Below are 23,361 nucleotides of genomic sequence, written 5' to 3'. Positions count from 1 at the left end.
TGGACACACAAGAAGGGACAGGAGTCTCCACTGGAGAACTGTGGAACCTTTTTTGTATCTGTGACCATGAACACCTTCAGAGTAGATCAAAACAAATCACCAATTTTATCCGGCTTGATACAATCTGTCCTTCTGCAGTTAGGTTCCTTGAATGGTTGTCTTATTGAACAGCTATCTTTAAGTAGCTGCGTCCCTTTAAAATTTCATCAGCAGCTCACTTGATAGTCACTTCAGTAGGCTGGCTGCTGCAAAAAGCAAAAACTCTGTAGGTGCTGTGAAAAGTGTGCGGATCTGTGCAATGCAGATGTTTAAATACAAATGGCTCATTGGACACCTGATCATACTTTCACTGTCACTTATTCTGGACTGAAGATCCTGTGGGAATTGAAAATCTACCAGAGCAGTGTAAGTTGTAGACATGTTTTAAAACTTCAATAGAAGCCAGCTCTCATGTGAGGCTTCAATATTCTGAGGAATGCAAAAGGATGTGGAAGAGAAAAACAAGGAATGGAATTTCTTGGGAAAGACTTGGATTTTTGTGGATACTTCTGCAGCCAAAATGCAGTTCAGCCAATGAAGTACAGTCACTCATTATAATGAAACGAATGAACCAATTTATGCACTGAAAGATCCTTAAAATGTTATGGAGTAAGTATTGCCAAAACATCAGAAGTAATCTCTCCTTTTGGAATAATGCTGTGGGATATTTCTTGGCAAGAGGTAGGCAGAGCCATAGTTTGATCTCTTGGTAATTCTGACAGTGCAGCAGTCCCTGAGTAAGGACATCAGAACGAGAGCAAAAAGTACATGCTCCTGCAATGGGGTTGAACCCATAACCTTCTGGACCAGAGGTAAGAGTGTTAATGACTCCTCCTCCATCAAATCTGATGCACTGGTAAATCAAGGAGTTAAGGTGATGTTTCCACTCCTGGTGGTCACTATTTTATGAAAAATAGGATCTTCCACAGCCTTTTGGCAGACTCTGATGTTCGGGTCGTTCTGCTATAACATCCGTTGTGTTCCTCTGCAGTCTTGTGCTATAGAAAATCACGCTGTAGAAGATTGCTAATAGAAGATCAGTATATGCATTCAGCAGGTTGTTTGCATAACGACAAGCCATGTCCACAATTCGTCAATTGCGTTATAGCTAATTCACGCTGATGAAACGCGTGTTAAACAGAACAAACTGTTAATTGAAATAGAGTTGGTTTCTAGTGTGCAAAAACTCCAACACAGCAGTCAGGAGCTCCCAGGCAAAGTGTCAAGTGATGACTAAGCTCTGAATCACATTCATTTCTCACACAGCGAATTTCTCATCTCATGCTCTGAGGGTAAATTTGGACACTAGCCATTCCTCCATGGAAGGGGAAGCAATCGGTTGCTCTTGTATGTTCCCAGAAATGTCTGGGAGCAACTGGTCTTGTCTTCAACTTGCCAACCAGGGGCTTTGAGGAATGGAAGAAGACATTTTAAAAAACCCCTTAAGCTCTAACGTTCAGAAGCATTGTAGAAATGACAAAAAGTGGCAGTGCCCTGAGTGCTAATGATTTACGTATAAATAGCTCCATGTTAATTATTTCTCAAGCCTTAATACTGGAAGGTTGCAAATTAGACTTGAACATGTTTCAAGAGAAAAAAGCATATAATTAAATTTGATCTGCATTTCAAAGATTCAATATGCTGTTCATAAGTTCAGAATGTGGTATGAAGGATTCATTAGGGAGTTATCTTATTTTAGGGATCAACCCATATTCACAAACTAGTAATGCATCTTGCTGCTTTTAAAAAGACAGCTTTCAGGCAGCTTAAATTGTGCTGGAAGAAAGTAATCTTGATTGCAGAACACACTGTTCTGAAGAGACTGTTAGTAACTGGCAGTCACTTAAAAATGAGCAGCTTCCGCTTTGGACTTTTGTCCAAGTGAATTTTGGCTGAGAACAGATGCTTGTATTTCTCACTGCAGTCTTAACCTGGAACAGCAGTGCGAATTTTAAAATAATTGCTCACAGGATGTTGGTGTCACTGGCACAGTAGACATTTATTCCTCTTCATTAGTTGCAGTTGTTTGATACATCTGGTTTGGTTGCTTGGTCATCTCAAAGGTCAGTCAGCCAGGCTTAGTGTAGGGCTTGAATCACATATGGCCCATGTCAGGGAAACATGATGTGGAGATGATGGTGTTGGACTGGCGTGGACAAGTTCTGAAGTCACATGACACCAGGTTATTGTCCAACAAGTTTATTTGAAATCGCAAGCTTTCGGAGTGCTGCTTCTTCGTCAGGTGAACCTGATTTCACTTGGAGCAGAGCCCAAAGCTTGTGACTTCAAATAAACCTGTTGGACCATTACCTCGTTGTGACTTCTGACTACATCCACCCCAGTCCAACACTAGCATCTTCACATTAGTAAAGACAACAGATTTGCTTCCCTAAAACAGTGATTCTTGTCGAGAGAATCCAATTTCAAATGGATTGGTAATCACTGTTTAATTTTCCTCCCGAATTAAGAGTTACATTGTGGTTGTTAAATGACTAAATGGGTTCAAGGACCTTTGTTCATTGCTGTAGACCCCTCTGACTGTGAGACCTCCTCGTTTATCGTGCCCCCCCCCCCCCCCCCCCCCCCACACACCTCAATTCAGAGTGGAACTTTCATGGCTCCATCTATGGCCACCAAACCTTCCCACTCTACCTGGGTGGAATTCTGTTCGACGTTAGCTAAAGTCCTGGATCCAGACGCCATCAGGTATTCCTCTCCATTGGGCCACCTATGAGTTGATATTACCCTGAACCTATACAAAGAGGAATCTCATGTCAATACCAGATCTTGCTTTGGATCATCATATGCCAACACCTTGGAGGAGGATAGCTGGGTTTTCTTTCTTACTTCCCTGAAGGCTATGGCTTGGCGAAGCCATCATTTCCAAAGCTGGCCTTTTTTTTTTTGTAAAGGTTGATGCAAAGGTGCCAGGATGGAGATCAGGGTTATGTATGAACTTTCTGTAATAGTTTACCATCCCAAGGAAAGACTTAAGCTATAGTACTGATGTGGGAGCCAGAGCACCTTTGCTAGCCTTCGCTTTATCGTCTAGTGGGTATAACCCAGTCTTAACTCTGCAGCCCACGTAGGTCACTTGGGCACCTGGAGCACGCGTTTTCCCACCTGGGAGAAATGTCTAAGGATCATGTTACAATTCTGCAAGTGCTCCTTATTGGTCTTCCCTATTAGCCCATCATCTAGATAAATGGTAACCTGGGGTAAAATGTTCTCATCACCCACTGAAAAACGATACAGACTGGCAATATCCCAAATGGCAGTCTCCTACATTGGTACAAGTCCTTATAGACTTCAACAGGTACTACATCCACTCTAGTAGGGGAGTTGGGGTCAGTGACTTTTTGGGATTGAGAAATGGGAGAAAGCTGGTAGCTCAGAGAACAATTTGTCTTCTCAATTCTAGTGAGAGAGAGGGAGCAAGTTTATTACACAAGGCTGTGATATTGAATTTAAAAATTACTCCAGTTGCTTGTGAATTTCAAGACTTATTTTACAGGAGATATTTAATGTACCAAATATGGGAGACACCTTGCAATGCTGAGTAGGGAACTGACGGTGTCTGTAACTAGAACACGAGTGTCGGATCCATATCTGATTCCTGAATTCTATTGCGGATAAAAGCATGGCTTGAAGTACATTTCAATTTTACTAGAGTTCGATGCCAGGATCAGAAACTCACTTGGTTCAGGTCTGTATTAAGGCAGTGTTCACTGTTAGCTGGGCATTATTGGCAAATGGTATACAGATGGTAATGGCCGCAACTCTGTTGCGGAAGGACTGACTCACCGAAGCAGATATGAGGCACCTGCTGTTGTAATCTCTGTCACACTGCCCTGCTTGTCATGATGTATTCTGTGGGGAAGTTGGTGAGATGGGGCATTCGGAGAGTATGGTCTCTGTGTGTTGCATCCTTCCCAGATATGTACGATGTGTTAATGGGACATTATCCTCAAATGATTTGACACATTTAATTTTTCATAGCAAAATAGTATTGCAATATTGTGCCGTCATTGTGGTGACTTTTTGGTTTTGAAGTTTTGGATAGAGATTCTGGCAAAATCATTTTGGAAACCATATCCTATTACACCTTTTTTTTCTAGCTTTTAGTATTTACCAAATGTGTGTAACAACCCATGTAATTTCTCAATTTCCCAACCAGTATTTCTCAATGACTTGGGGCAAGGGGCTTCCGAGCACAAAGGAGATAGAGAAATGTCTACCTTCTTGTGGGAATAAGTCCACTGCTATAAGTCTCCCTGCTCCTGAGAAAGGCAAGTTATACCCAATGATGTTTTAAGAGAATTTGGGCATGGAAGTGATTACAAAGCAGAGGTTAAATGGATACTTAATGAACTGGTGAGATGTAGTTACAATAGTGTTCCTATGATTTGTATTGGGTCCTTTAAATCTCCTTTTATACACAACTGCAACACTGAATTATACAATGTGGTCAGCTGAGGAATGCAGTGAGGACAAAGACCAGCTGTAGATGGGTAGATAACATCACCACAGTCTTATTACGTCATAGGGCTGCTCTCTCTTTAGAAAGGGGGATAATTGGTGATGATTTAACCTGGGGGTCACCACACCTCCAGGTGAGTTGAGAAAGAGTGTCTTTCACAGTAAATTCAGCTAGTGCAGGAACTCAACCCACACTGTTGGCCTCCCTTCACATTGCAAGCCAGCCATCCAAACTAATAGGGCAAGCTTAGAAGCATTCAACTTGCACGTCAAGATTTGCAGTGGTGGGAGGTCGGTGGTGTGTATGATTTTGGGGGAGAAGAGAACACTGGCACTGTCGTTCCACTTTCTATAGAATCGAAGAATGGAGGAATTTTCCACACGGATACGACAGCCTTTAGTAGCAGGATCTCATGCCAAAAAGCATAAGAGGGAAAATGGGATTCGGAGAGGTGTCGAGTCATGCTGAATGTAAAAGGGCAGTGATAAATCTGTGCTGTGGAAAAGGAAAATCAGTAATGCATGTGAAGAGCAAATCTAGAGGATGTATGTTTTTGAATAGCTGTTATGAAGTTTGGCATTTGTGAGACAATGACTTGCCAGCAGATGTTGTAATCCATTTTAACATTAAGGTCCAACAGGTGGCAGGCAAGGAAAGCCCATGAGAGAATCATAATGCACAGTGTCTGGCTAGTGTGGCCATTGGACATTTTCTCACATTACATGCTATTATCTAATATCCTTGTGTTCTTAACCTGGCAGTCTTACTCAGTCAGTAACACTCTGACATCTAAATCGGAAGGTCACAGGTTCAGATTCACTCTGGAGACTGATCAGTGTTGAGGGAGTGATGCACACTTTTTGAACTGAAGGCTCATATAAGACTATACGATGTAGGAGGAAACGTAGGCCATTCAGCCCATCGAGTCCAGTCCACCATTCCATGAAATCATGGCTAATCTGATAATCCTCGACGACTCTTTCCCTTTTTTTTCCCTACTACCCTTGATCCACTTCCAGATTAAAATTCTGTCTCTCTCAGCCTTGAATATACTTAGTGAAACAGCTTTGACAGCTCTCTGTGGTAAAGAATTCTGCAGGTTCCCTGGCCTCCCCATAAATTCTTCCTCCTCTACGTTTTTAAAAGGGTGACCCCTTACCCTGAGATGCCCTCTGCTCCTCGACCCCCTCTCAGAAGAGGAAATGATCTTCTTCACATCTACTCTTTCAAGCCCACTAACAAGCTTTTATGATCCAATATGGTGTTCTCTCATTTTTTTTTTCTGAACTAATTACAACCCAGTCTCTTTGGAATCCCCCCCCGAATCAACCCAGTGAGCCTTCTACGGACAGCCTCCAAAGCCAAAGTACCTTCCCTTGGATAGGGGGACAAAACTGATCAGTCTTCCAGCTGTGGTTGAACTGGTGCCTTCTATAATTTTAGCAAGACTTCCATACTATTAGACAAAAGTGATGAAGGGCTCCTACCCGAAATGTCGATTTATTGTGTTTTTTTTCATTTTTAAATTTTTTTTTTCTCTGCTCCTCGAATGCTGCCTGACCTGCTGTGATTTTCCAACACCACTCTAATCTCTTGCATACTATTAGACTCCATTCCTGTTGAAAGAGAGGCCAGCATTGCATTTGCCTCCCTGATTGCCTGCTGAACTTGAATGCGAGCTTCTTGTGATTCATGCACTAGCTCTGCCCTCACATTAATGTAAAGATGCCATGGCTATGGTGCACCGAAAGACCGAATTATTTTATAAAATATGGCAGCCCTTTTTTGAATTACATGAATGCGGATATTTCGGCTATCCTAGCAAGGGCTTTTATTTAATTGAGACTATGGACCTGGCTGGTCCGCGGCCCCTCGGGGGAGGAGTCCCGCACGAATACGGGTTTTGTCATATCTGATGTTGACACATCCCGAGCATGTAAGAGACTTAAATATACACCCTGGTTAGTTGTAGGTTAGATTAGTAGATAGTTGAGTTTTGTCTGTTTGTTTTTTTTTTGTTTTTTTTTTCGTTTTTTTTTTGTTGTTTTGTTTTTTTTGTCAAATTTTGGCTATTGTATATTTGAGCTAATTGTATATCAATGTTTATATCTGAGAGTTTTGTTTATTTTTGTAAACTTGTAAAAATGTTAAATTTCTAATAAAAATATCTATATATAAAAAAAAAAAGATGCTATGGCACTGCTCAGATTTCTCCAAGTGTGCTGGACAACTTTTTACCCTCAACCAATACAAAAAGGGTAGTTGTTTTTTCATTGCTGACTTTGGTATGGTATTTGGTCCCAGAACAGCTGGTTAGCTGTGCTCTGGGGCACTTTAAAGCTGGTGATTGTTAATGACAAGAAATGCAAAAGTGAAACAACAGTTGTTTGTGGATTGTGTGATGGTATACCAAGGTAAAACCAAAACAAATGGGTTTTTATAATGAAGAAACTCCAATCAGGCAAGAAAAATACTTCCACTTGAAACAAACTGTTGAAGATCCTCATGAACAATGTTAAAAACCGCAACACCAGGTTATAGTTCAACAGGTTATTTGGAAGCATCGAATTGCTTCCAAATAAACCTGCTGAATTATAACTTGGTGTGTGTTTTTTTTTGTAAGTTTTTTTTTTGTCCACACCAGTCCAAGACTGGCACCTCCATCTCTGAACAATGGTGAGGACGCGAGTATAGAAAGTGACGTGGAATCTCTGCTTTTTCTTTCCCCCCAGAGTTCCAGAAAGTGCCAACAAAGCTACTTCAGCAAGAAGTTGTAAAATGTTTCGTACACAGCATTGCTGGTGCCACTTCAAAAACGTGAAATGATATCGGTGCAGTAAATTACTGCTAGAAATTATGAAGATGATAACTATTGAATAAAAGCCATTAGTGGGAATTGTTGAACAGTTAATTTCTGATCAATATTGAGAAGAATCTCCTCTTTTGAGAGACTGATAAATACAACCTGCAGTTGATGCTACATTTGGACAGTATTAAGTTTCATGAGAGCAGTTATTTTGTCTATGAACATACCATTAGGTCTGTACTCTGAAGCATCCAATAGGAATTGTTAGCTCCAAGTTTGATTATTGTGTCTGGTTCTGTACACACCGGAATAATTTCATTCGTCACTCATCCTGAATAATTCAAATATTTGGCTTGTGTTCGGCTGATTCCATTGAGGCTATTTATTTTTAAGCTCCAGACTAAATGTAGGATTTTCTGTGAGCCACTCGTACCGTGAGCTAATTGCCCGAGTTCACCAAATTACTCATGGCTGCGCAAGCAATTCTGGCTTGTCCAGTGGAAAAGGTAGCTAGCAGGTCAAATGTAGAGATGTGTACACCTTTTTAAAGACCAGTGGGGAGAGATGTGCTGGTGTTTGCTGAGCAGGTCTGTGACCCAGGGCTCAGTGCTCTATGGTCTCTGTCCCAGAACACACGCCAAGGCAAACATAGACTGTGCATGGAGGACCATCAACTCTGTGAACGACAATTTTTTTTTTTTTTTTTTGGTCTGCCCAAACCTCCTTGGCCTTCCAGAGCGAGGAGTTGACCTCGACCAAGTGTTGCAGACTGGCACATTCCATGATCCAGGACTATGTGCTGAGGGATGCACTAAAGCTTGAGGCAGCTGCTGCCAAGGCACAGTGGGGAAAGACCACCATCTGAGGTCTTCCTGCTGAAGTTAAATGGGGGTCCGTTCAATTATCAGACTGCCCCCAGTGCCTCAAATATGTGTAAATATAGCCAGGTTCAAGGAAGAGATATATTTGGCTTGTTAGGATAGAGTCCAACTCCAGTGTTTGTTTTCCTTGATACACACACGTTTTATACGTGTGTGTGTGTGTGTGTGTGTCCCATGCCTAACGTACGTGTTTGCAATTACCATGGGGGAGACATTACCACGGAGGGGAGGTCTGCGGAATACCTGACAAGTGACAATGTAGTGAGTGTGGTGTAAGACCTGTTCACACTTAATGACTATGAAAGTAGGCAGCATGTTACCTGTGGAGAATATAAGGAGGAATGCCCCTTTGGAAGGAGATGCCAAAGTGTGGTAAGTGCTGCCCACTTGTGTCTGTGTAATCTGCAGGATTTGGGAAGAGAGGAAACATCGCTTCACGGAAGCTGGGAAAGTGAGATGACGTGACAGTGATCTGCATCAGGTAGATGGCCTGAGGTTTCATATCAAAAGTTGTGTAGCAGGTAGACCACATTCTCCAAAGCCATGTACAAATCTGTCAACAGTGCTGCAGCCTGTCAACACTGCACAAATACAGGAGAAAGTGAGCAGGGGCAGATGCTGGAGATCAGAGTTGAGAGTGTGGCGCTGGAAAAGCACAGCTGGTCAGGCAGCATCCAAGGAGCAGGAGAATTGACACTTCAGGCATAAGCCCTTCATCAGGAATGAGGCTTGTGGGTCAGGGAGGCCTGAGAGATAAATGGGGGTGAGGTTGTGGGGAAGATAGCTGAGAATGTGATAGGTCGATGGTGATAGAGAAAGTGATAGGGTGAAGTGGGGAAAAAAAAGGGAAAGGTAATGGACATGTCAGGGCAGTGGTGCTGAGTTGGCAGCTAGGGGCAGGGATAATGTCAGGGGTGGGGAAATGAGGAAACTGTTGAAATCCACACTGATCCCATGTGGGTGCAGAGTCCCAAGGCGGAATATGAGGTGTTCTTCCAGGTGTCTGCTGGTAAGTGTTTGGCGATGGAGGCCTAGGACCTGCATGTCCTTGATGGAGTGGGAGGGGGAGTTGAAGTGTTCAGCCACGGGGCAGTGGGGTTGGTTGGTGCAGGTGTCCTAGACATGTTCTCTGAAACAATCCACAAGTAGGCGTCCTGGCTCCCCAATGTAGAGGCGACCACATCGGGTGCAACAGATACAGTTGATGGCAGGGGGGGAGGTGTGGGCACAGATTTTGCACTTCTAGTAGGAAGGTGCTAGGTGTGGGGTGGGGGGGTTGGTGTGGATTTGACAAGGTAGTTACAGAGGGAGTAGTCTCTCTGAAACACTGATAGGGTGGGAAGGAAAATATATCTAGGTGGGGGTCTGTTTGTAGGTGGGGGAAGTGGCGGAGGATGATGCGATGTATCCAGAGGTTGGTGGGGTGGAAGGTGAGGACGGGCCTTCTGTCCTTGTTGCGTTGGGTGTGGAGGGGGTGCACTGGAGGGCATCCTCTACCATATGGGAAGGGAAATTGTGATCTTGGAAGGAGGAGGCCATCTAGGATTTTCTAAGGTGGATTTGGTCATCCTGGGAACAGATGTGGTGGAGGCAGAGGAATGGGAATAAGGAATGGTGTTTTTACAGGAGGCAGGGTGGGAGGAGGTGTAGTCTAGGTAGCTGTGGGAGTTGGTGGGCTTGTAGTAGATGTCCGTGGTTAGTCAGTTGCCAGAGCTGGAGCGGCCCAAAAAGGAGAGAGAGGTGTCCGAAATGGTCCAGATGAATTTGAGGTAAGGTTGAAAGGTGTCGAAGTTGATGAACTGTTCAACTTCCTTGTGGGAGCAAGAGGCCGAGACAGTCATCGACGCAACGGAGGAACGGGGGAAGGATGGTGTTGGTGTTGGTGTAACTACAGACGGTGGACTGTTCGACATACCCTACAAAGAGGCAGGCAGTCCATCTTCTGCAGTAACACCGGCACCGCGCCCCCCCCCCCCCCCCAGGCTGTTCCTCTGCTACAGCAGTGACTGTATCAACGTTACCTCATCCTCCCATGAGGAGGTTGAGCAGTTCAGCAACTTCACCAACACCTTTTCATCCCAACCTCAAATTCACCTGGACCATCTCGGACACCTCCTGCTCCTTCCTGGACCTCTCCGTTTCTGTTTCCATCTCCGGCAACTGACTGACCAGGGACATCTACTACAAGATGTCCTAGGCCCCAAAATATCCTTTCAGAAATTTACCTGCACCTCCACAAATGTCATCTGCTGTATCTGTTGCACCTGATGTGGTCTCCTGTACATTGGGGAAACAGGACGCCTACTTGTGGATTGTTTCAAAGAACATCTCTGTGGCACCCACACCAACCATCCCCACTGTCCTGTGGCTGAACACTTCAACGCCCCCTCCCACTGCAAGGACATATAGGTCCTGGGCCGCCTCCATCGCCAAACCCTTACCACCCAATGCCTGGAGGAAGAACGCCTCATATTCCGCCTTGGGATACTGCAACCACATGGGATCAAAGTGAATTTCAACAGTTTCCTCATTTTCCCCTTGCCCCACATTATCCTAGTCCCAAGCCTCCAACTCGGCACCATTCTCCTGACCTGTCTGTCACCTTTCCCATCTATCTGCTCCACCCTCCCCCTCCAAACTATCACCTGCTCCCTCACCCTCCTACCTCTCGCATTCCCAGCTACCATACACCCCCCACCCCACCACCCCTCCCATTTATCTCTCGGGCTCCCCCCACCCTAGCCTACAAGCCTCATTCCTGATGAAGGCCTTAACCCCGAAACATCAATTCTCCTGCTCCTCAGATGCTGCCTGACCTGCTGTGCTTTTCCAGCACCACACTCTGGGCACAAATAGAGCGCAGACTCGAAGCCTTAACAAACAGAGCTCTTGCAGGGTTACAGCATTCCCATCACTATAGAGCCATCACAGTCTAATGCGTATTTGGTTACTGCTGCCTGGAGACAGTAAGGGCTGCCGATGCTGCAAGCCAAAGTGAATAGATGTGGAGCTGGAGAAGCGCAGCAGGTCAGGCAGCATCCAAGGAGCAGGAAGGTCAACGTTTTGGGCAGTAGCCCTTCATCAGCACTGGGGAGGGGTTTCAACCAGAAACATTGACTTTCCTGCACCTTGGCTGCTGTCTGACCTGCTGTGCTGCTCCAGCTTCACATCTGCAAACACCATGACAGCTCCCAGCATCTCATAACCAGTTTTTTTACTGCTTCTAGAATAAAATTCTGTTCCAAGGGCCAAATGGCCTACTCCTCCTAGCTGCTGTGCTCCTATGACATGGAGATGGGCACATACCCAACCTACAGTTACAATCTCCATTGCTACCAAGTAGGCAACAAAGGTGCATCTTATGTGAAGTGCTCTGATTATTTGAGGAAAATCTCCACAAGGTGTGAGGGGGTGGTGGGGCAACAGCAATGACTTGCATTTATGTAGCACCTTTTGAACAAAGCAAAACATCTTACAGTTCACAAAAGTAATGATCAAATCAATATTTGTCATTGACTCAAAACAGAAGATATTCTGTCAAGAAGTTTGGCCAAAGATTGGGGCCTCAGATGAGGCAGGGAAGTTGAGAATGTGAATTCTACAGCCTTGCATTGAGGTAAAAGTGGGTCTGTGCAGCTGACTAGTTGCTGGTCCAGCCCATGCAAGTCTCTGCTCTGTAGCTGTCCTTGGGCAAGACAACTTCTGAAAGCGATTTTGTCCATTTTAATGGTGTTAAGGCTGCTTGACCAGCACCCACCTAACCCACAACAGCTGGAATGATGAGGGTAGCATATACACTGTATAGCACCACTTTCCCAAGGCAGTGGTGACAGGCAGTAACTTTGCTGGTGACTCCCGCATTAATAAATAAATAAATGCAATAAAGGGCTTTGGAATCTTCAGATTCTGCAGTGACTAATGCAGTGCATCGGATATTCTGGGAGAGAGTGAGGACTGCAGGTGCTGGAGATCAGAGTGAAGAGTGTGGTGCTGCAAAAACACAGCTGGTCAGGCCGCCTTACTCCTCATGAAGAACTTATGCTCGAAACATCAATGCCTGACCGGCTGTGCTTTTCCAACACTACGCTCTTGATATACTTTTAGCTTTGGACTGTTTGCATCTCTGTTGTGTAATGGTGTAAAATGTTGCTGTGTCATTCTGTTGAATGTGTTTGGAGAATGAGGAGTATATACTATGTGCATTTAAAGTCTTGCCCATGTTCAAATGGCTAGACTGAGACCTGAACCCTTGGTCTTTTGATTTGAGTTCATCTTGGATGCTGAACAGCACCTAGAGTCAAGGTGCCTCGGACTTCCAGCTCTTCTGCATTGCTCAGTGATTCCCTGCTCCAACGTGAACATCAAAGGATTGATCACAAAAGACCCCACAGTCAAATAGCCAATCGACCTTCGGACTGCTGGCCTCTGTGACTCTGGCCACTGGCAAGGATCGCTGCTGTCAGGAGGAGAATCAGAGAGAGAAAATAGAGTAGCATTTCTCCTCTTGTCTTCCACCCCCCCCCCCTTCATAGTTTCCAAACAGTGGTTCCTCGGAGCTGACCTTTCAGTTTAAGCAGGGTTAAACCAATTTCAAATGCTTGAGATGCCTCGTTGTGCAGGAACTCAATGAAGAAAAACATCAAGAAGGAAAGGAATTCCTGGCTTATTTTGATGACTTCAGCATGTAATGTAACCCAAGCCTTGTGCACACATGTGCATGCACGTCGCACACTAGGAGACACATGTATTGATGTATCCAGGAGGAAAAAAAAAGCAGCCTGCTGTTACTATGACCAGTTGCTTGGATTCCAAGCAGCGAATCAGATTATGGGACTACCGTCAACTGCTGTGAGCTATTTTGAACTAAAGCCCTTGAAGCGAAGCTGGATTGTCAACTGGTGCCTGCTTCTCCAGGAGGCACGGCTTGCTCCCTCCTGTTCTGGAAAGTAAGGCTTTGTGGCGTGCACTTCCACTGTGTGAACTGTGTCATGTTTCCTGCCACCATCCTTCTCCATCAGAGTGAGGATTGTTTTGAGGAGGCAGAACATTGCAACTGTTTTCCTGGTGGGGAGAAAGGGAGGTGGAGGCTGTGAGAGTGGAGCCATGTGTGAGCTGGATGTGGAGATGTATCTTTACGGGCTTGATGATTCTGAAGTGGTAAGTGGTTTCAAAGTGAAAATGAAATATTAATTATTTCATCTGTTTTCCAAAGGTTCATTTGTTTTGTCTAATAATTTATTGATACATCAATGGATCAATAAAATGTAAGTGTTGCAAACTTTAAGGATGTCCAATGTGGATTTGTAGTACAGTTTGTTGTTTCTGGTCATTGCTGCCTACCCATGAGGTCCTGTTGCTGTCCACTGTCATGGGTCAAAGGTCTCTGCAGGCATCCATGGGAGTTTATTTTAATTGAGATCCCATGAAGTCTTGTCACATGTGAAAAGGTCTAAGTTGCTGGCATTGGATATCCTGCCTGTGGCCATTGGCCATGATGGACCATGGCGACCTGGGTGCCAGTGCAGTCAGACTTGAGCTCATGGGGAGAGGGCCTCACTTCACTTGAGGTCAGGACAGTGCTCGTCCTGAGGCTCCCGAACAAAACTTTGGTTTGACTCCAGTTATATTCAGACCAAGTATGACCAACCCAATCATCACTGAGAAAGAAGTCACTAAAGCCAAAGACTGCTGAGATGAGTTCAGCTTGCTCCTTCACGTTCATCACCGGTATTTTCCTGGAGGTGCCCGATTTGGACTCCCCTGCAGTTTTTGGGATAGGCCCATCCAGATTGTCCTTTGCTGATTGGCTGTACCTTCAGCTGCCCTAGCCTGAAGCTCTGAAATTCCCGTTCTAAACCTCCCCGCCCTACTCCCTGTTCTTTCTTCCATTAATGTTACTTTTAAACCTCGCTCCTTTTTTGGCCAAGCTTTTGATTGCCAGGTGTCGCAATCGATCCCTACAGCGTGGAATCAGGCCATTTGGCCCATTGAGTCCCCACCACCCCTCTGAAGAGCATCCCACCCTAACCTATCCCTGTAACCCTGCATTTCCCATAGCTAACCAACCCATCCATCCCTGAACACGTGGGGCAATTTAGCATGGCCAATACACCCTAAGCCACACATCTTGGGTCAGTGGGGTGGAAACTGGAGCATCTGAAGGCAACCCATGCAGACATTGGGAGGATGTGTAAACTCCACACTTGCACGTGGGTGGATTGGAACCCCGGTCCCTGGTACTGAGAGGCAGCAGAGCTAACCACAGAATAACAATATTTGATTTATTGTCACATGTATTTTGTTACAACACACAGTCAAAAGCGTTTGTATGGTGTCACCACTCTCCAGCACCATCTTAAACACTAGGCGGGAAGAAACAAAACATAGATTAAAAAGGCCAAAAAATAAAGTGTTCAACTTTACAGTCCTTGTTGAGTACTCTGCCATGGGCTATGGCTCTGGTGGCCAGGTGCATGTCCCTTCCCTGTGCCACTGAATCAGAAGTCACCACCGTTTGGTGCCATCTTGCCTCCACCAATGCCCATGCTACAGAGTCCTCACTGGACCTTGCCAGTGCAAATGCCACTGATACCCACACCAGCTCAAACTCAACCCTGTGGCTGCCATGACTCCATTTCAGGCCCAGCTCACTGAAGAAGCCACTTCTGATGCTACCGAGTCTGGCCCAGGGCCCAAACTCATCTCTGCCACTGCTTCCATGAATCTACGCTGGGGCCAGATGCAGCCACGTGTCTGCGCTGGGTTCTCATGCCATTGTTGCCGCTGTGGTAAGAAAATGAACAAAAAAAAGTGGACTCAGCAGATGAGACCTGGACTCAAAAGACCTACTACACCACCATCTCACTGGAACTATGTCTTTTTGTGTCAAACTTTTGTCCTGCAAAGAATGCTGGAATGATTTACCATGTTAAAGGTGCAATATAGATGGGTGATGTTCTTTTTAATGCCATTCCTACTTTGCATAGTAACTAACTCTCTGACCCCATTGTCTCTCCAATGAAAGTACCATGGTATCTTCGCAATCTCAAAGAGCAAGGGAGTGAGTTCTCCCTAGTGTCTTGGCTAATATTTGTCCCTCAACCAGCATTACTGAAAAACACTAGATGTGGCCATTGCTGTTTGTGGGATCTTACTCTGCACAATTTGACAGTTGTATTTCTGACATTACTGCAGTGGCAACCTCTAAAAGCACTTATTGACTATAATGCTCTTTGGGATGTTCTGATAGATTCCTGACAGTGTAGAAACAGGCCCTTCAGCCCAACCAGTCCACACCAACCCTCTGAAGAGTAACCCACCCAGACCCATTTCCCTCTGACTAATGCACCTAACACTACGGGCAATTTAGCAAAGCCAATCCACCTGACCTGCACATCTTTGAACTGTGGGAGGAAACCGGAGCATCCAGAGGAAACCAACGTATACACGGGGAGAACGTGCAAACTCCACACACACACACACACACACACACGCACACAGTCGCCCAAGGCTGGAATCAAACCTGGGATCCTGGTGCTGTGAGGCAGCAGTGCTAACCACTGTGCCACCCATTATGTTCTGAGATCGCAAAAATGGATTATAAATACAGGGTGTAGAGATGCTGTTGTTAGACTGGGGTGAACAAAATTAAAAATCACACAACACTAGGTTATAGTCCAACAGGTTTATTTGGCAGTACTAGCTTTCAAAGCACTGCTCCTTCATGAGGTAGCTAGTGGGACAGTATCACAGGACCCAGAATTTAAAGCAAAAGATTACAGTGTTATGCAACTGAAACAGATATTGAACAAACCTAGATTGCTGTTAAGTCTTTCATCTTTTTAGAATGGGTTGCAGGTTTTGGTTCATGTTTTACATAATAATGAATGGAAACTTGCAACTGTTTTAAAAGGTTGAAAGATGTAATGGCAATCTAGGTTTGTTCAGTATATCGTATCAGCTGCATGCCTGACACTATGATGTTTTGCTATAAATTCTGTGTCTTTTAATCCTGCTCCCCAGCTACCTGACAAAGGAGCAGCGCTCCGAAAGCTAGTGCTTCCAAATAAGCTTGTTGGACTATAACCTGGTGTTGTGAGATTTTTAACTACTTAAATACAAAAATGACAGATTGAGAATTCTCAGATACAAACAGGTCTCCGCTGCCATTCAATAAAGTCATGGCTGATCTGATTTTTAACCTCATCTCTACATTCCTGCATATCCCTGATTTTTAATCTTTCATCCCCTTGTTAATCAAGAATCTATTTCTGCCTTTAAATATTTAAAGATTCTGTTTGCATCTACTGCCTTGAAAGACACTAATACTCTTGGAAAAAAAATGATCCCCCATCTAAGTTTTAAAAATATATCCTCTTTATTTTTAAAACTGGCCACTTCACTCCAGGTGTTCAAACGATGAAAGATAAAGTTCCATATACACAGGGTAAGCTGGGGGAAGTGGGCTGACACAAGGATAAAGGGATATGTGGATAAATTTATCTTTTAAAGTTATGTCTGATGGGCACTCAGCGGTGGCTCATTGGTTAGCACTGGTGCTTCACAGTGACAGGGACCCGGGTTCGATTCCAGCCTCGGGCGACTGTCTGTGTGGAGTTTGCACATTCTCTCAGTGTCTGGGTGGGTTTCCTCCCACAGTCCAAAGATGTGCAGGTTAGGTGAATTGACCGTGCTAAATTGCCCATAGTGTTCTAGGATGTGTAGATTAGGGGAATGGGTCTGGGTGGGTTACCCTTCGGAGGGTCGGTGTTGGGCCAAACGGCCTGTTTCCACACTGTAGGGATTCTATGAAAAGTCTATGAAGATGTACGCTCACCATCCCAACTTCGAAATGTATCACTGGACCTGAAGTGTTGCTGGGTCAAAATTCTGTATCCCCCTCCCTAACAGCATCATGGGTCTGCCTACAGTACGTAATCTGCAGTGGTTCAAGAAGGCAGCTCACCACCACCATCTCAAGGGCATCTAAGGACAGGCAATAAATGTTGGCCCAGGCAGTGACTCCTACGTCCTGTGAATATTTACAAACTTCTGTGAGCACTGGGAGAGAGATTTTCCTCCCAGTGAACAGTTTAGCTTATTGGTCTTAAAATGTAGCAAGATAAAGGGAAAGCTGTTTGACCTGATGGGACAGAGCGTGGCCTGGAATATGCCCGTCCAGAGTTGCCCTGGAGAGAAATGTTCTTCATGGCCGCTGCTCAGTCATTGGCTGCCAAATTTAGTGACTTATTCAAAGTATGTTGCATGACTGCAGTTTAGCCTCACACCAGGCTGGATAAAGGAAGAACCTTAATGTGATGGTGGGTGACAGGCTGTTCTGGTATTTAACCCTCTGACCCATTGGGTAGAAGACTAATCAACAGCCAGTTAACTACCAGACTGCCTTTGAACCATTTTAAAGCTCTCCAGCTGTCTCTTTATTCTCCCATCCCCAACTCCCTGGACATAAATAGAGGCAGACAAAGGGAGAAATAGCAACATTAAACTGAGTCATCCCATGCAATGGCTTGATTGATAAATCTCTGTGACAGAAATAAGTGTTTCTTTCAAATACAGGACATGGGCTTGCCCAGTATTTATTGTCAGACCCTAAATTGACCTTGAAGGTGGTGAGTCACAGCCTTAAATGCAACTGAGAGACTTGCCTAGACAGCAGTGGGGAGTCAACCGCATATTCACTTGTAGAGCTGACCATGTAAGGTGGGCAGATTTCCTTCCCCAAAAGACATGAGTGAATCAGAATGTGTTTTTTCATCCCTCTGGTAGTGGGGTGCCACGTTGTTTGAAAGATATGAATGCATTAAAGAGAGCGCAAAAGTAAATTACCAGAATGATTCCAGGGGTGGAAAATCTCCACTTATGAGAATAGTTAAAAGGAGTTGGGACTGTTATTGGAGAGAAGATGGCTGAGAGGAGATTCGATAGATTTCAAAATCCTGAGTGGGCTGGATAGATCAGAAGTTCCCACTCCTGATAAAAGAACAGGAACGAGAGGGACATTAATTAGAAGTAATATATAAAAGAAACAAGGGTGAGGTGGGAAAGGGTTTGATTTCCCTTACTGAGTAGTTCGGGTACGGAATGCGCTACCTGGAAATGTAGTCCAGGCAGGTTCAACTGAGGCATTCCAGAGAGTGTTGGATGATTAATTGGATTAAATAGGGTCCGAGGTTATGGGAAGGGGTGTGGAAAAGCAAGAAATTGGGCACCAGATTATCATGGTTGCTTGTGTCAGTCCAGGAATGATGGGTCAAATGGCCTGCTTCTGCATTGGAACACTTGTCCAATGATTTTTCACATCATCCAGATTTCACTTAGTTCGGCACAAACTCTCCAGATGTCATGATGGGGTGTGAGTTTATGACATTAGATCATCAGCTAAGCGCTGCACAGAGCAGTGAGCAATTGCAGCCTCGAAATCCCTGAGAAATTTCAACTCAAGCAGTCAGTCAGAGAAAACGCCCCTTCCATAAGCATCCCGCTTGGACTGGGAGTTGAAGCTCGAATTTCTAGCTCGGGGGCAGCAGGGAGGCTATCCACTGTGACACAGAACCTTGAGGCTGGATATATTACTGTGCAGTCAATCTTTGTGCAGTCCTTCTGCTTCACTTGCTATGAAAAGCAATTGGACAGTAACTGGCCATAAAGCTTTTAGGAGCGTCGTTTACTGCAAATACAAATGATCAATAGCAGTAACCATGTAACAAAATGTATTACTTCTGTGCGTAAACTTCAATTAGTGATTGAACCATAAAGCATGGAGTGGGTCTTACTCTTTATGGCATTTTTTTCAAACTGGTTTCAATTTCAGGAGATGAGCACAAGGAAAGAAATGGCTTGTATAAACTAAATTAATATATCTTAGTACGACAGCATGGGAGTTGGTGCGTAGATCAATTCTACTCAGAGTAATTGCCACTTAAAGTAACATTAGTGGATAGCGAATGATATCAAATCTTGTAATATTGTACGAGCAGAACATTACCAACAAATATACCTTTTCAGACTTTTCTCTTTCTTTCCTTTATTTGTCTTTTTGAGCTTAGTGGGTATTAGACAGTCAAAACAGATGCTAATTCCTTTTGCATAGCTACTTTTTCCTGGGTTAAGGGCTTTGTACAAAGATAAAAGGAGGTCTTGCCTTTGTGGTTTGTTGGGTAAATAATTACATGATGTGGGGCCGACACACTGAGATCTGAAAATTTTGTGTTCCGGGTGAACTGAGGTCCACCTTGTTTTGAAAAGGAGTTTTCCCCAGTTTCACTTGCCCACTGAGAAGCTTCACTTCATGGGATACCTTGGGGAATTCACCTGCTCCATGCACTATTTATCAATGCTGACTTCTCACAATCTGAGACCACATTTCCAACATGCAGCTGTTTTATAACCAACCTGTTCAGAGATATTACGACCTCCCTCAGCAACAAGTGGGACTTGAAAATAAGACTCCTGGTCCAGAGGCAGAGACACTATTTGATTTGATTTATTGTAATCGCACATACATAAGGACAGTGAAAAGTTCTGTTTTCTGAGCAGACCAAAGCAAACAAGGACATACAGATCAAAGGATTATTAGACTCAGCAAGGCATACAAGGTTATGGCTACACAGGGGATGCAAGATCAACGTTTTGTAAAGTTAGAGAGGTCTATTCATCAGTCAAATGACAGGGAAGAAGCTGTTTTTGAACATATTGGTGCATGTGTTCAAGTTTCTGTATCGTCTGCCTGATGGAAGAGGTAGTAGGAGAGCATTCCCGGGGTGGGAGGGGTCTTTGATGATGTTGGCAGCCTTTCCAAGGTGGCGAACTGTGTAAATGGAGTCCGTGGATGGCAGGTCGGCTTCTGTGATGGCCTGGGCTGTGCACACCACCTTCTGTAGTTTCTTACGGTCCTGGGCAGAGCAGTTGCCGTACCAGGGCATTAAGTACCCTTCCAGTGACAGTTGATCAGATCTGCTTCATCAGTTGTGATGAAGAATCGTGGATCTCAAAACATTAACTCTGCTTTCTCTTCACGGATGCTGCCGGGCCTGAGCTTTTCCAGCAGTTTCTCTTTTTGTTTCTGACTTTCTATGTGTGTTGCATATGGACAATGTACAGGAAGCACCTCAAATCCCAAGAGAGATATCATCAGTTCCAGTATCCATGACTTGTGTCGGGCCAACCTCCCCAGTAATGAGTCGCTGTGTTGGTTGGACTGTATAAAAGGTTTGACACATGTCATAATACTGGTTCCTTTTACAGGATTACTATGCCCCGGAGTTTATTTTCCAGAGAGGGGCTAAGTGGTCAGGCTCCAACTAGACTGGGTTTGAAAGTTTTATTGGGGTCCTTTGTTTACCCCTAACAGATAATGCTTCAGGCCAAAAGCTTTCATTTCTTTAACAAAAATGGTATAATGAAAGGGGAGCGGCCAGCTAGCTGCGTAGATTAGTTCAGACGTTTTAGTCTGTTCAGATGCAGTAGGGAATGTGTCAAACAGGCTGCTGACATCTCTCTCTAACTTTAAGCCTGTAAGCTCTAGTTTGTTTCATTTTCACTGTTTTGTGTGTGTGTGTGTGTGTGTGTGTGTGTGTGTGTGTGTGTACTATTGCAAGTATTTTCAGAACAGCATCACTAAGTTGGATTTGGACAGGATAAGTTATCTGGTATTCTGTTTTATGTTCCTTGTGTTTCATTCCATAATTTTGTAAATAAAGTTTGTTTGTTTAAAACTTGGCAGTCAAACCAGCTAATTTACTCTGGGAATATCCACCATAAACTTAGCTAAAACAAATAACAAAGTTACGGTCTGAGCTACCTGCTTTAAAAATGTTTTGAGGCGTCTCGCCCAGTCCATAACACACTCAGCTTCCAAAATAAGCTTCTCTGCTCCGAGCTTTGTCACATCACAGTGAGCAGTTCGCAGGAGGTCAGAGGAAATACAATGGTATCCTGAAACCTGCCTGAGAAACTGCACCATTCACACCCACTGATGGAAATCTCTCGTCCAAGGCCAAACTGCAGAAGAGCAATTACAAAGGAGCCAACTGTAGCGAGCATCACCCACAAAAAAGTCAAGCATCCCCCCCTCTCCCCCTCCCCACCCATCCCTTCCCAAACTACCCGGGGTAGGGTGTGTGGGTCCAACATGAGACTCTTCAGTCACTTCAGGAGCCACAACTCGAAGGTGGATGTCCTCCTCCGTTTCAGACTGCCTAAGAATATAAAACAAGCAACACGTGCACTCACAAGAAGCCACCACAAGCAACGACATGGTAACGACCAGGTTTCCTTTGTTAAGGAACAAAAACAGAAATCACTGGAGAAACTCAGCAGGTCCAGTAGTATCAGTAGGAAGAAAGCAGAGTTAACATTTTGAGTCCGGTGTCTATTCGTCAGTATGGGAGAGAAAACTAAAGGAGCAATAGAGACTGAGAAGAGACGTTAGAACAGAAGTCCTTTCGGAGAGTGCAGCAGGACATCTTCTCTGGTGGTAGTCTTTGGTCCAGGCTCAATGTTAACTCTGCTTTCTTCCAACAGATGCTGCCTGACCTGCTGACTTTCTCCAGTGATTTTTGTTTTTGTTTCCAATCTCTCCGCATTCACAGTTCTGTGCTTAAGAGCATAAACTGCTGCCAAGGACACCAGGGATAACATCCCCATTCTCAATGGAGATGGTGCCATGTGATATTTTGGGTCGAGCTGAGAGAGAGTATGTGGGGCTTTGGTTTAAAGAGAGTACCGCCAGCAATGCAACACTCCCTCTGTACTGCTCAGGACTTCAACCTGAGGAGATAGTTGTGTTCAAGTTTGACCTGTTGCACTCAGACCCAACATCTTCCGTTTAAGATGGAATGAAACAACCACCAATGAGTATCATCTTAATGCTTTCAATTAAAAGAAGGATGATAATGAAAAGCTGTTTCCCATAGCTGATTGTACAACAAGGAGGGGGTTATTGATGTAAACTCTTGGGTAGAAAGTACTGGGAGTACGTGTGGCAGGTTATTTTTGTGCGGAGAATGATAATGACCTGGAACCCATTGCCCATGACATTGGTGGAAGTGGAGACGATCAATAATTCCAAAAGGAAATTGATGAGACTTCCTGAGATAAATAAACTTGCAGGGCTTCTGAGGCACAGAGGCATTCGGGGATGGCACAGTGGCTCAGTGGTTAGCACTGCTGCCTCACAGCGCCAGAGATCTGGGTTCAGTTCCGCCCTCGGGCGACTGTCTTTGTGGTTTGCACGTCCTCCCTGTGTCTGCATGGGTTTCCTCCCATGGTCCAAAGATGTGTAGGTCAGGTGAATTGGCCGTGCTAAATTGCCCGTAGTGTCCATGGCTGTGCAGGTTAGGTGGATGAGCTATGGGAAATGTAGGGTTATAGGGATGGGGTGAGTTTAGGCAGGATGCACTTGGAGGGGTGGTGTGGTCTTGATGGGCTGAATGCCCTGTTTTTCTACACTGGAGAGATTCTATTCTGTGACCCTGAGGGAATTGGGACTGAGTGTGTTGATCTGAAGTAAACCTGCGTGGACTCGATGAGCTGAACGTTATCTGCCTGCAGTGTAATGACTCTGAGACAATGACATCCCCAAAGGACATTAATCGTGTAGAGAGGAGCAGCTGCTTGTTGACAGACCTGCTGGTGACTCACTGGCAATTCAGCAGCAGAGGTAATAAACGTCACTGCAGCTGATTGAAATCTATTTGCAAGATATAAATTTGGATCCCTGAGAAAAATTTATGGCCCAGTCTTATCTTGTCGTCACATTCGGTCAAATATCCAAACAAAGATCCTGACGGAGATCCAAATCTTACCTCTCTTGCCTCAACAAGGTGGTTTGCAGTCGACGTCTGAAGGGATTGAATAACAGCTTCGCTTTGAGCTCGTACAGTCACCATTCTGCACCCCCGGCTTCCACAATTTCAGAAAGGATGAACAGACTGGGACGAGGGGTGTTCTAAACAAGATCGGTAAAGTGAAGGTTTGATCTGAAGGTAAGTAGTCACATCATTGCTAGAGAGGTGCACTTTAAAAACAGGGAGTTTCTGCTGCAGCTGTTTAGGGTGCTGGTGAGGCCACACCCAGAGTTTGTCCCCTTACTTGAGAAAGGACGTACTGGCACTGGAGGGCGTGCAGAGGAGGCT

General features: G+C 44.7%; 1 protein-coding gene across 7 annotated transcripts in view; it reads left to right on the top strand.

The window, feature by feature from the left end:
• Nucleotides 1-23,361, top strand: part of cacnb1 (calcium voltage-gated channel auxiliary subunit beta 1) — a 278,199-nt gene that overhangs the window by 161,918 nt on the left and 92,920 nt on the right. Inside the window, exon 1 of one of the 7 annotated variants that reach the window (XM_087977769.1) lies at nt 13,166-13,363. The exons of the other annotated variants lie outside the window; for them this stretch is intronic. Coding sequence (XP_087833895.1) covers nt 13,310-13,363 — 54 coding nt within the window. The 5' untranslated portion in view covers nt 13,166-13,309. Of the gene's footprint in view, nt 1-13,165; nt 13,364-23,361 lie in introns of those variants that run through there. 7 annotated transcript variants of the gene reach the window in all.

The sequence above is a fragment of the Chiloscyllium plagiosum genome, unplaced genomic scaffold (genome assembly GCF_037043375.1).
Source record: "Chiloscyllium plagiosum isolate Xiang-an unplaced genomic scaffold, Cpla_swu_hap1 HiC_scaffold_32, whole genome shotgun sequence".
Classification (NCBI taxonomy): Eukaryota; Metazoa; Chordata; class Chondrichthyes; order Orectolobiformes; family Hemiscylliidae; genus Chiloscyllium; species Chiloscyllium plagiosum.
Note: the sequence above shows the minus strand (reverse complement) of the source record. Positions and strands in the feature narration are given on the sequence as shown.